The following is a 13526-nucleotide window of genomic DNA, read 5'->3' on the forward strand; positions in this document are numbered from 1 at the left end:
AATATGTGTTGTGTCAGGCTAAGAGAGTGCTGTGTGCTCCTCCAATACACTGAATATGTGTTGTGTCAGGCTAAGAGAGTGCTGTGTGCTCCTCCAATACACTGAATATGTGTTGTGTCAGGCTAAGAGAGTGCTGTGTGCTCCTCCAATACACTGTGAATATGTGTTGTGTCAGGCTAAGAGAGTGCTGTGTGCTCCTCCAATACACTGAATATGTGTTGTGTCAGGCTAAGAGAGTGCTGTGTGCTCCTCCAATACACTGAATATGTGTTGTGTCAGGCTAAGAGAGTGCTGTGTGCTCCTCCAATACACTGAATATGTGTTGTGTCAGGCTAAGAGAGTGCTGTGTGCTCCTCCAATACACTGAATATGTGTTGTGTCAGGCTAAGAGAGTGCTGTGTGCTCCTCCAATACACTGAATATGTGTTGTGTCAGGCTAAGAGAGTGCTGTGTGCTCCTCCAATACACTGAATATGTGTTGTGTCAGGCTAAGAGAGTGCTGTGTGCTCCTCCAATACACTGAATATGTGTTGTGTCAGGCTAAGAGAGTGCTGTGTGCTCCTCCAATACACTGAATATGTGTTGTGTCAGGCTAAGAGAGTGCTGTGTGCTCCTCCAATACACTGAATATGTGTTGTGTCAGGCTAAGAGAGTGCTGTGTGCTCCTCCAATACACTGAATATGTGTTGTGTCAGGCTAAGAGAGTGCTGTGTGCTCCTCCAATACACTGAATATGTGTTGTGTCAGGCTAAGAGAGTGCTGTGTGCTCCTCCAATACACTGAATATGTGTTGTGTCAGGCTAAGAGAGTGCTGTGTTCTCCTCCAATACACTGAATATGTGTTGTGTCAGGCTAAGAGAGTGCTGTGTGCTCCTCCAATACACTGAATATGTGTTGTGTCAGGCTAAGAGAGTGCTGTGTGCTCCTCCAATACACTGAATATATGTTGTGTCAGGCTAAGAGAGTGCTGTGTGCTCCTCCAATACACTGAATATGTGTTGTGTCAGGCTAAGAGAGTGCTGTGTGCTCCTCCAATACACTGAATATGTGTTGTGTCAGGCTAAGAGAGTGCTGTGTTCTCCTCCAATACACTGAATATGTGTTGTGTCAGGCTAAGAGAGTGCTGTGTGCTCCTCCAATACACTTAATATGTGTTGTGTCAGGCTAAGAGAGTGCTGTGTTCTCCTCCAATACACTGAATATGTGTTGTGTCAGGCTAAGAGAGTGCTGTGTGCTCCTCCAATACACTGAATATGTGTTGTGTCAGGCTAAGAGAGTGCTGTGTTCTCCTCCAATACACTGAATATGTGTTGTGTCAGGCTAAGAGAGTGCTGTGTGCTCCTCCAATACACTGAATATGTGTTGTGTCAGGCTAAGAGAGTGCTGTGTGCTCCTCCAATACACTGAATATATGTTGTGTCAGGCTAAGTGAGTGCTGTGTGCTCCTCCAATACACTGAATATGTGTTGTGTCAGGCTAAGAGAGTGCTGCGTGCTCCTTCAATTCACTGAATATGTGTTGTGTCAGGCTAAGAGAGTGCTGCGTGCTCCTCCAATACACTGAATATGTGTTGTGTCAGGCTAAGAGAGTGCTGTGCGCTCCTCCAATACACTGAATATGTGTTGTGTCAGGCTAAGAGAGTGCTGTGTGCTCCTCCAATACACTGAATATGTGTTGTGTCAGGCTAAGAGAGTGCTGTGTGCTCCTCCAATACACTGAATATGTGTTGTGTCAGGCTAAGAGAGTGCTGTGTGCTCCTCCAATACACTGAATATGTGTTGTGTCAGGCTAAGAGAGTGCTGTGTGCTCCTCCAATACACTGAATATGTGTTGTGTCAGGCTAAGAGAGTGCTGTGTGCTCCTCCAATACACTGAATATGTGTTGTGTCAGGCTAAGAGAGTGCTGTGTGCTCCTCCAATTCACTGAATATGTATTGTGTCAGGCTAAGAGAGTGCTGCGTGCTCCTCCAATACACTGAATATGTGTTGTGTCAGGCTAAGAGAGTGCTGCGTGCTCCTCCAATACACTGAATATGTGTTGTGTCAGGCTAAGAGACTGCCTTGCGCTCCTCCAATACACTGAATATGTGTTGTGTCAGGCTAAGAGAGTGCTACGTGCTCCTACAATACACTGAATATGTGTTGTGTCAGGCTAAGAGAGTGCTGCGTGCTCCTCCAATACACTGAATATTTGTTGTGTCAGGCTAAGAGAGTGCTGCGTGCTCCTCCAATACACTGAATATGTGTTGTGTCAGGCTAAGAGAGTGCTGTGTGCTCCTCCAATACACTGAATATGTGTTGTGTCAGGCTAAGAGAGTGCTGCGTGCTCCTCCAATACACTGAATATGTGTTGTGTCAGGCTAAGAGAGTGCTGTGTGCTCCTCCAATACACTGAATATGTGTTGTGTCAGGCTAAGAGAGTGCTGTGTGCTCCTCCAATACACTGAATATGTGTTGTGTCAGGTTAAGAGAGTGCTGTGTGCTCCTCCAATACACTGAATATGTGTTGTGTCAGGCTAAGAGAGTGCTGTGTGCTCCTCCAATACACTGAATATGTGTTGTGTCAGGCTAAGAGAGTGCGGTGTGCTCCTCCAATACACTGAATATGTGTTGTGTCAGGCTAAGAGAGTGCTGTGTGCTCCTCCAATACACTGAATATGTGTTGTGTCAGGCTAAGAGAGTGCTGTGTGCTCCTCCAATACACTGAATATGTGTTGTGTCAGGCTAAGAGAGTGCTGTGTGCTCCTCCAATACACTGAATATGTGTTGTGTCAGGCTAAGAGAGTGCTGTGTGCTCCTCCAATACACTGAATATGTGTTGTGTCAGGCTAAGAGAGTGCTGTGTGCTCCTCCAATACACTGAATATGTGTTGTGTCAGGCTAAGAGAGTGCTGTGTGCTCCTCCAATACACTGAATATATGTTGTGTCAGGCTAAGAGAGTGCTGTGTGCTCCTCCAATACACTGAATATGTGTTGTGTCAGGCTAAGAGAGTGCTGTGTGCTCCTCCAATACACTGAATATGTGTTGTGTCAGGCTAAGAGAGTGCTGTGTGCTCCTCCAATACACTGAATATGTGTTGTGTCAGGCTAAGAGAGTGCTGTGTGCTCCTCCAATACACTGAATATGTGTTGTGTCAGGCTAAGAGAGTGCTGTGTGCTCCTCCAATACACTGAATATGTGTTGTGTCAGGCTAAGAGAGTGCTGTGTGCTCCTCCAATACACTGAATGTGTTGTGTCAGGCTAAGAGAGTGCTGTGTGCTCCTCCAATACACTGAATATGTGTTGTGTCAGGCTAAGAGAGTGCTGTGTGCTCCTCCAATACACTGAATGTGTTGTGTCAGGCTAAGAGAGTGCTGTGTGCTCCTCCAATACACTGAATATGTGTTGTGTCAGGCTAAGAGAGTGCTGTGTGCTCCTCCAATACACTGAATATGTGTTGTGTCAGGCTAAGAGAGTGCTGTGTGCTCCTCCAATACACTGAATATGTGTTGTGTCAGGCTAAGAGAGTGCTGTGTGCTCCTCCAATACACTGAATATGTGTTGTGTCAGGCTAAGAGAGTGCTGTGTGCTCCTCCAATACACTGAATATGTGTTGTGTCAGGCTAAGAGAGTGCTGTGTGCTCCTCCAATACACTGAATGTGTTGTGTCAGGCTAAGAGAGTGCTGTGTGCTCCTCCAATACACTGAATATGTGTTGTGTCAGGCTAAGAGAGTGCTGTGTGCTCCTCCAATACACTGAATATGTGTTGTGTCAGGCTAAGAGAGTGCTGTGTGCTCCTCCAATACACTGAATGTGTTGTGTCAGGCTAAGAGAGTGCTGTGTGCTCCTCCAATACACTGAATATGTGTTGTGTCAGGCTAAGAGAGTGCTGTGTGCTCCTCCAATACACTGAATGTGTTGTGTCAGGCTAAGACCTGTGTTAGCACATTTGGCTCAGAGCACAATAGGACTGTCCTGTGCTCTGAAAAGGAAAGAGAAGGGAGGGGAGAGGCCGCTCTGCTGCTCCTGCCCACCTCTCGTCACCCAAGCCTCATGTAACCAGGAAGTTCAAAAAAGTGACTGGACTGAAAATAGAGATCTGCAGCACACGGAGACCATGACATGTGTGCACAATGTTTAATTCATCCCTTAACTCTCACAGAAAAGTATGTGAACCCTGTAACCCTGTATGCTGTGAGTGCGACTGCTCTTCAATGAAGAACAAAGAACACCAGCCATCAGCTGACTCCTTCCTATCTGTGAGTACTGAACTATTGCTGCACTTTATTTGGTGTAGTTGCATTTGCATTTACAACTCCATCCGAGAAAATATTAAGGTATTCGATGTCTGCTATAAGTAGAAAATCTTAACATGAGAAAGGAGGTCAATTGTCCCCCGAATAGAGCACAGGGGATAGAGCACAGCACGAATGCTTGACACCCACTGTAATAACTGTCTATAGGACCTCTGAACATTGATGGGTGCGGCGCTCAACAATGTCTGAAAGTCCCTTCAATCGTCATTGAAGTAGTGGCTGAGCAAGTTGGCTGCCTCTATATTCACTCAGGGGACATTAGACCCCCACCGATTAGCTAGTTATCCCCCGGCCATGTTTATATAAAATTATAGAACCCAACTATAGAAGGAATCAACAACTTCATATATAGAAAAATGTTAAGCAGTGGACTTACTACAGATGGTGCACATATAGCATTGGCGCCTGTACTGGTGCTTTAGGGGTCCCAAAGGCCAAGTCATGAATAGCACATGGTAGGGAGACCTGTTACAGATTCTTCTTCAGGGTCCATTCGTTTTAGATTGTGCCTCACACTTTCATGGTTAGTCAGGTTATACAGATCATAAACAATCTACCCATTATGGTCTATGAAAACCTCTTTGCAATGAGCACAAGATGCTCACACACATTAGGTTAAGTTCACACTGCCTTTGTGCACTGAAATTTTTTTTGATTTGCACAGTCCACTGTTTCAAATATCTGTAAAACGCCAGTGGGGTTTAAATGCTCACTGCACCCCTTATTAAATTCCATGAGGGGTGTAGTTTCCAAAATTGGGTCACATGTGGGGGGTCCACTGTTCTGGCACCATAGGGGCTTCCTAAATGGGACATGCCCCCCCAAAAACCCTTTCAGAAAAACTCACTCTCCAAAATCGCATTGTCGCTCCTTCCCTTCTGGGCCCTCTACTGCGCCCGCCGAACAATTTACATACGCATATGAGGTATTTCCTTACTCGAGAGAAATTGTGTTACAAATTTTAGGGTGATTTCTCTCCTTTTACCCCTTGTAAAAATTCAAAAATTGGGTCTACAAGAACATGCGAGTGTAAGAAATGAAGATTTAGAATTTTCTCCTTCACTTTGCTGCTATTCCTGTGAAACACCTAAAGGGTTAAAACACTTACTGAATGTCATTTTGAATACTTTGGGGGTGCAGTTTTTATAATGGGGTCATTTATGGGGTATTTGTAATATGAAGCCCCTTAAAATCCACTTCCAACCTGAACTGGGCCCTGAAAAAGTACGATTTTGAAAATCTTGAGAAAAATTGGAAAATTGTTGCGGAACTTTGAAGCCTCTGGTGTCTTCCAAAAGTAAAAACACGTCAATTTTTTGATGCAAACACAAAGTAGACATATTGTATATGTGAATCAATATGTAATTTATTTGGAATATCCATTTTCCTTTCAAGCAGAGACTTTCAAAGTTAGAAAAATGCAACATTTTCAAAAATTTTCATGAAATTTTTAGATTTTTTACCAAGAAAGGATACAAATATCAGTGAAATTTTACCAATAACATAAAGGAGAATATGTCACGAAAAGACAATCTCGGAATCAGAATGATAAGTAAAAGCATCCCAGAGTTATTAATGTTTAAAGTGACAGTGGTCAGATTTTCAAAAAATGCCCAGGTCATGAAGGTGAAAATGGGCTGGGTCATGAAGGGATTTAAAAAAAATTGTATTTTTATTTTTTTTTATTTTTTTTATTGTAGGTTGTATCTAAGCCACATTAAAAATATTGCAAATTGTCTTTATGCCTTATTGATGCAAAATAATGCATAATATCTTACATCATTATTATGAACATATTCAATGAGTCATTTTAAAAGGTGTCTGAATTTTCCATTTACCTTACGTTTACCTTACATTTGCATGATTGTGTATTCTGTAGGCTTTTTTTTTTGCAATTTTGGAAATATTTTTAACAGACGAAACTGCAAAAATCTAAACCTTAGATGTGCTTTTTGAACATCCAAAATACAAGTACAAGTATAATATTTAAAAATAAAATCTTTCAACATAATAACCCCTGTTATGTAGTTATGATGATACTCACTCTCTTTGTGTTTAATATTCTCATGAAATAAAGATATTTTTTTTTCTGACAGTCTTTGATACTTGATATTTTCATTTATTTTGACATTTTCCATTTGCTTTCCTTCTTCACAGCTTAGTATAGCTGGCATCTCCTTGGTGTTGGGCGAGCTGTGACATGCCGGCGTTGCCACACTTAGACAATGAGAGATGGAGCATCTTCTGGGCCCCCAGTGGGAGGGAATCGGTACAGAGGAACCATCCTCTCCCACTGCACAGATCGCAGGCAACAGACTTATCCTGGATGTTTACCTGGATGGATGTGAGAGGTTCCTGCAGGTGACAGAGAATCAGACAAATGACCTGGCGGAGGTGGAGTTTCTCCGACTTTGCAGCAATGATACAATGATAATGTCAGTGGTGGCCGATCTGCCAAGGTTCATCGGTCTTAGATCATTGGTATTGAAAGGTAATATATTCTTATAAAACAATTATTAATACCTTTTCATATTGCATGTACTCAGCTTATAGCATGAGTTATCTGAGTTTTCTTATATCATTTTCAACATGGCGCTCAATTGAAAATCCAGCACTGAATGTGATCACTTCTAAAGTTATTACTTACTGGGTCAACAACACTGGGTGTTTCTTGTTATTGACATGAAATTACATAATGTTTGGCTTCCAATGGAGCCTGGGTTGTTAATCTGTGCTCTATGTACCCCAGGCAAATGCACATCATCTTGCTACAGGGTTTTCAAGCTGTGCTTTTACTTTACATCACTGCATATGATCAGCACTACTGAGTAAGAGGGTACTTGGCCTAGAAACATGAGGAAACATTGCAGTAGAGCATCACGTATATATCTTCATATATCAGTCTACTAGCAAGCTGTATGTATCATATGTTGTTGCCATCAAGCAGGACGGTGAACACACAATCTCCCCAACATTAGCATTGAGTTACTATATATATATATATATATATATATATATATATATATACATATTGTACATTTCCTTGTCATTTCTCAATTTCTATTTTTTGCCAATTAGTTGTCTTAGGGCCAATAGAAACAACACAATGCCCCTCATTTACTAAGCTAAAACTGACTAGTTTTTTTTGGGTTATTTTGGCACATAGTGTCTGCGACATGTCTGCACAGTGTGCGCCAGGAAAATCCAACAAATCCGACATTGCACTGTGCTGAAAAGGGGCGTGGTTTCACAACCCGACCTATTTACTATTGAATTCACAGAAAATCCTGTGAATAAATACCTGGAAATTTCTACCTAGTCAAAGCTGAAAATATTTTCCCGAATTGTAAATCTGTGAATTCCAGTAGTAAATAGAGAGGAATCCTGCAAGTCGGAAACATTTCCCATTAGTAAAAACCCGACACTATTAGTAAATGAGGCAAATATTGAGAGTTCTATGGTTTAGATTAAAGTAGAAATAATTCAGTTTACACACTGAAACAAATTATTAAAGACTGTGCGACTTACTGTTATGTTAGAAGTTTTATATATTATTAAAACCGGTATCCACCCCCACCCCTCATATGCACTGAAATAGTTAATGGTGTGGTGCTATGTGGATGTCAGCAGGCACACCTGAGATCACGGTACATCACATTGTATAGTAATTAAAGGAGAAGTATCATGTACAAACACTTATCCCTTATCTGCAGGATAACCGTACCCTTTTACGAGAGACAGTGGCCCTCATTTACTAAGAGTGGAGTGTCGGTTTGTGTTTTTGCAAGTCCTTTACTCCTTTTTTTTCTGATGCTATTTACTAATCTGTCGCCCAATTTCCCTTTCTTTCTGTCGCAGGTTTTTTTTCTGTCGCACAAAATGTATTCTGTGCGATAGAAAAAAGTCTCTGCAAATTCTGACTACATTAGTGTTTGTACTACTACCCCCATCATGGAACAGGGTCTGTTCCATGTTGGGGGTAGTAGTAGATGGGCTGAGGGATTGATCGCACCGATGTTATTAAGCAGGGGAGCGGCATGTTCTGATCCCCTTCAGTGTACAGTAAACTTTAATTTTTAAATTTCCCACCAGAAGCCCTGAATGGCCGGGACCGAGGAGCCAATCAGGCAGGGTTTTAATATAGAAGCGCTCTGCTGGGCAAAGATGTATAGAATCGCTAGGGGGGTATATAGCTGCCCCCTCCAGCGTTTCTATATATTTTTCCCCCTGCTGCGCTATATCAAACTTAGTGCCCGCTGTGCTTGAATAAATGTACTGCCCCCAGCACTATTATATATCTATACTGACCCCCGCTGCGCATATACTGACCCCCGCTGAGCATATTTATATATACACTGACCCCCCCCCCCCCCAGCTGCGCATATTAATATTCATATCTTCTCCCTCCCCTGGCTGCCAATGAATGAAAACTCTATTAGCGGCGGAGCGGAAGGCTGCTGCCCGCTCACACTGCTAAGAGTTTGTCATTCATAGCGGGCAGCAGCTGCATATGTTTATGTATGATGTGAGGGTCAGACATATATCCATATGTTTGACCCCCACAGCATGATATGCAGCTGCTGCCCGCTATGAATGACAAGTAAAACAGTGCAGGGAGGCTCGCGCTGATGTTCCTAATAGCTTACTTGTCATTCATAGCGGTGAGCCGGCATTTGTATATGTATAATGTGAGGGTCAGACATATATCCATATGTCTGACCCCCACAGCATGATATGCAGCTGCTGCCCGCTATGAATGACAAACTCTTAGCAGCGTGAGCGGGCAGCAGCCTTCCGCTCCACCACTAATAGAGTTTTCATTCATTGGCAGCCAGGGGAGGGAGAAAATATGAATATTAATATGCGCAGCCGGGGGGGTGGGTCAGTGTATATATAAATATGCGCAGCGGGGGTCAGTATATGCGCAGCGGGGGTCAGTATAGATATATAATAGCGCTGGGGGGGCAGTACATTTATTCAAGCGCAGCGGGCACTAAGTTTGATATAGCGCAGCAGGGGGAAAGATATATAGAAACGCTGGAGGGGCCAGATATATACCCCCCTAGCGATTCTATACATCTTTGTCCTGCAGAGCGCTTCTATATTAAAACCCTGCCAGGAGCCCTGATTGGCTCCTCGGTCCCGGCCATTCAGGGCTTCTGGTGGGAAATTTAAAAATGAAAGTTTACTGTACATTGCAGGGGATCGGAACATGCCGCCCGCTCCCCTGCTTAATAACATCTGATCGGATCGGGTCTCAGAAGTGAGACCCGGTGCGATCAATCCCTCAGCCCATCTACTACTACCCCCAACATGGAACAGACCCTGTTACATGCTGGGGGTAGCAGGATTCACTTTGTTTTGAGGAATTTACCGACAGCTCTGAGCTGTCGGCTTTCTGTGAAGCAAAACTCACAGGTTTTCCTGTGAGTTTTCTTCACACTCTGAGTGTTTTTTCTGTTTTTGTCGGGTTCACGCCCCTTTTCGAGTAAAACACACCCATTTTGTAGGTAAAAAAAAAATCTTGGAGTGTTTAAGAAAATGTAGGTTGTGCGCCTAAATTTAAGTCACAGATTTGGTCGCAAGCGGGATGTGACCAAATTTTTGGCGCAATAACCGAGAAAAAGCGTTGGTTATCCTTTAGTAAATGAGGGCCAGTGTGTATTATTGTAGCCAACATTTACTTGTGCACTTACAATAATTTTATAGGATAATATAAAATCTACATATTATATCACACTTCTCAGGTGGACATCTACGGGACGATTATGGACGCTGTCAGTGTGGTTTGCTGACCTCCCTACCACCAGATATCAGTAAGCTTTCCAAGCTGCGCCACCTGGATCTCAGCTTCAACAGCTTTGCAGAGATGCCACCCTGTGTCACTGCCCTTTCATTACTTACCACTCTCCATCTTAGCTTCAACCAACTTAGGACACTTCCAGATGAGATTGGTGAGCTGACATTTTTGACAGATCTCTCACTCATGTCTAACCAGCTGGCAGAGCTCTCTGCAGGCATCGGGCAGCTAAAAAACCTGGAGAAAGTGGACTTGTCTGAAAACAGGCTGGAATCTCTACCGGAGGAGGTCGGAAACCTGCACAAATGTATTGATTTAGATCTGTCTGGGAACAAACTTGCCAATCTTCCTGAAACTGTGTGTAAGTGTCAGTCTAGTTTTATCATATTTTATTTTAAACAACAAAAGTGTTTTATTCTGCTAGAATGTAAAGTAGTGGGTGCACAGCCTAGTGTTTAAAGGGGTACTCCGTTGGAAAAAAAAATGTTTTCAAATCAACTGGTGCAAGAAAGTTAAACAGATGTGTAAATTACTTCTATTTAAAAATCTTAACCCTTCTATTACTTATCAGCTGCTGTATACTACAGATATACTATAGAGAAATGTGTGAAGTTCTTTTCTGTCTGACCACAGTGCTCTCTGCTGACACCTCTGTCCGTGTCAGGAACTGTCCAGAGCAGGAGAAGTTTTCTATGGTAATATGATTCTAATCTGGACAGTTCCTGACAGGGGCACTGACAGAAAAGAAATTCACAAATTTCTCTGTTTTACACAACAGCTAATAAGTACTGGAAGGATTAAGATTTTTTAGTAGAAGTAATTTACAAATCTGTTCAACTTTCAGGCACCAGTTGATTTGAAAACATTTGTTTTCTACTTGTTTCCACCAGAGTTCCCCTTAAGGACGCAGAGCTTCTCCGTTCTTGCACTTTCATTTTTTCCTCATCACCTTCTAAAAATCATAAGACTTTCAATTTTGCACCTACAGACCCATATGAGGGCTTATTTTTTGCGCCACCAATTGTACTTTTTAGTGACAATCATTTCACCACAAAATTTACGGCCAAACCAGAAATAAAATATTTGTGTGGCAAAATTGAAAACAAAAAACACCATTTTGTAACTTTTGGGGGCTTCCGAATCTATACAGTACACTATTCGGTGAATGACATCATACCTTTATTCTGCAGGTCCATACGGTTACAATGATACCTAATTTATACAGGATTTATTTGACTAATTAAAGGGTAAAGTTCATTAAAACAAATTTTTGCTATTGCACTCCTTATGGTAAATTAAAAATATTTCTAATATATTTTGTTTAAAAAAATGAAGTTTTCTATGTAGCTCAAGAGCACATTTTCCCCCAACTCATACACAGACTTTGGACCAAAGTCCAAACATAGGAAGTGCCGCCTGGAGTGCTGAGGGGGGCGTGTCCAGCCTCATCCAATCATAGCTCCTCTCATTCTTAACTGCCATATGCTGTTGGTTGGACACTCCCCCTCAGCACTCCAGGCTGCACTTTCTGTGTTTGGGCTTCGGTCTGTTTATAAGATGGGGGAAAATGTGCTCTTGAGCTTTTTTAAGCACAAATAAAACATAGAAAACGTCATATTTTTTAAACAGAGTATATTAGAAATATTTTTTTATTTACCATAAGGAGTGCATTAGCAAAAATTAGTTTTATTGAGAGTTACCATTTAAAAAAAATATATAACTACATGCACCAAAATTAGTATGTGTAAAATTGTCATCTTCTGACCCCTATAACTTTTTTATTTTTCCGTATACGGGGATATATGAGGCTCATTTTTTGCGCCGTGGTCGGTAGTTTTTATCGGTACCATTTTTGTCTTGATGGGACTTTTTGATCGCTTTTTATGAATTTTTTTAAGGTATACAAAGTGACAAAATACGCAATTTTGGACTTGAATTTTTTTTTACGTGTACGCCAATGACCGTGCAGTTTAACTAACATTATATTTGTATAGTTTGGACATTTCCGCACGCGCCGATACCACATATGTTTATTTTTATTTACATTTTTTTTTTTTTATGGGAAAAGGGGCTGATTCAAACTTTTATTAGGAAAGGGGATAAATTACATTTATTATCTATTTTTTTTTTTTTACACTTTTTTTTTTGCAATGTTATAGCCCGCATAGAGGACTATAACATGCAATACCTTGATTGCAACCACTGATCAATGCTATGTCATAGCATTGCATTGGTCAGTGTTATCGGTGTTCTGCTGCTCCAGCCTGGATCTCAGGCATGGAGAAGCAGAGCGACGATCGGACGGCGGAAAACACGGTAAGAAGCCTACTGCTGTCCTCTCAGCTGTTCAGGATGCCGCGATTTCACTGCAGTGGTCCCGAACAGCCCACTGAGCTAACCGGTAACGCTTTTCTCCCATTTTAGACGCTGCGGTCAACTTTGATTGCGGCATCTAAAGGGTTAATACCGGACATCAGCCTGATTAGCGATGTCCGGTATTACCCACGGGTCCTGGCTGCTGATAGCAACCCAACCTGCCGGGTATAAAGAGCATTCAGCTCCTGAGCCAGCCACGAGTGTAAATTTACGATTGTAGTTGTTAATGGGTTAAGGACGCAGCCCATTTTCACCTTAAGGACGCAGACGTTTTTTGCAAATCTGACCACTGTCACTTTAAGCTTTAATAACTCTGGGATGCTTTAACTTATGAATTTGATTCCGAGACTGTTTTTTCATGACATATTCTACTTTATGTTAGTGGTAAATTTTTGTCAATAATTGCATCATTTCTTGGATAAAAAAAATCCAAAATTTCATGAAAGATTTGAAAATTTTGCATTTTTCGAACTTTGAAGCTCTCTGCTTGCAAGGAAAATAGACATAACAAATAAATGATATATTGATTCACATATACAATATTTTTTTTTTGCATCATAATATTTATGTTTCCATCATAAAGTTGACATGTTTTTACTTTTGAAAGACATCAGTGGGCTTTAATGTTCAGCAGCAATTTTTTTAAATTGGAATTTTTCAGGGACCAGTTCAGTTTTGAAGTGGATTTGAGGGGCCTTCTTATTAGAAATACCCCACAAATGACCCCGTTATAAAAACTGCACCCCTCAAAGTTTTCAAAATGACATTCAGATAGTTTTTGAACCTATTAGGGTTTTTTACACTAACATGTTCTTGTAGACCCATATTTTGTATTTTTACAAGGGGTAAAAGGAGAAAAAGCCCACTCTTGAGTACGGAAATACCCCATATGTGGATGTAAAGTGTTCGGCAGGCGCAGTAGAGGGCTCAGAAGGGAAGGAGCGACAATAAGATTTTGGAGAGCGAATTTAGCTGAAATGGTTTTTGGGGGGCATGTCACATTTAGGAAGCCCCGATGGTGCCAGAACAGCAAAAAGCAGCCACATGGCATA

At 41.7% G+C, this 13526-nt stretch overlaps 1 protein-coding gene across 5 annotated transcripts in view; it reads left to right on the forward strand.

The window, feature by feature from the left end:
* PIDD1 (p53-induced death domain protein 1) overlaps positions 1-13526 on the forward strand; it is an 89349-nt gene that overhangs the window by 36121 nt on the left and 39702 nt on the right. For 3 of the 5 annotated variants that reach the window (XM_056526929.1, XM_056526927.1, XM_056526932.1), the window contains 3 exons: positions 4145-4241; positions 6456-6789; positions 10046-10459. In XM_056526929.1, the coding sequence (XP_056382904.1) occupies positions 6531-6789; positions 10046-10459 (673 nt within the window). In that variant the 5' untranslated portion in view covers positions 4145-4241; positions 6456-6530. Of the gene's footprint in view, positions 1-3859; positions 4242-6455; positions 6790-10045; positions 10460-13526 lie in introns of those variants that run through there. The other 2 variants (XM_056526928.1, XM_056526930.1) reach the window with 2 other exon arrangements.

This window comes from Hyla sarda, chromosome 6 (genome assembly GCF_029499605.1).
Source record: "Hyla sarda isolate aHylSar1 chromosome 6, aHylSar1.hap1, whole genome shotgun sequence".
Classification (NCBI taxonomy): domain Eukaryota; kingdom Metazoa; phylum Chordata; class Amphibia; order Anura; family Hylidae; genus Hyla; species Hyla sarda.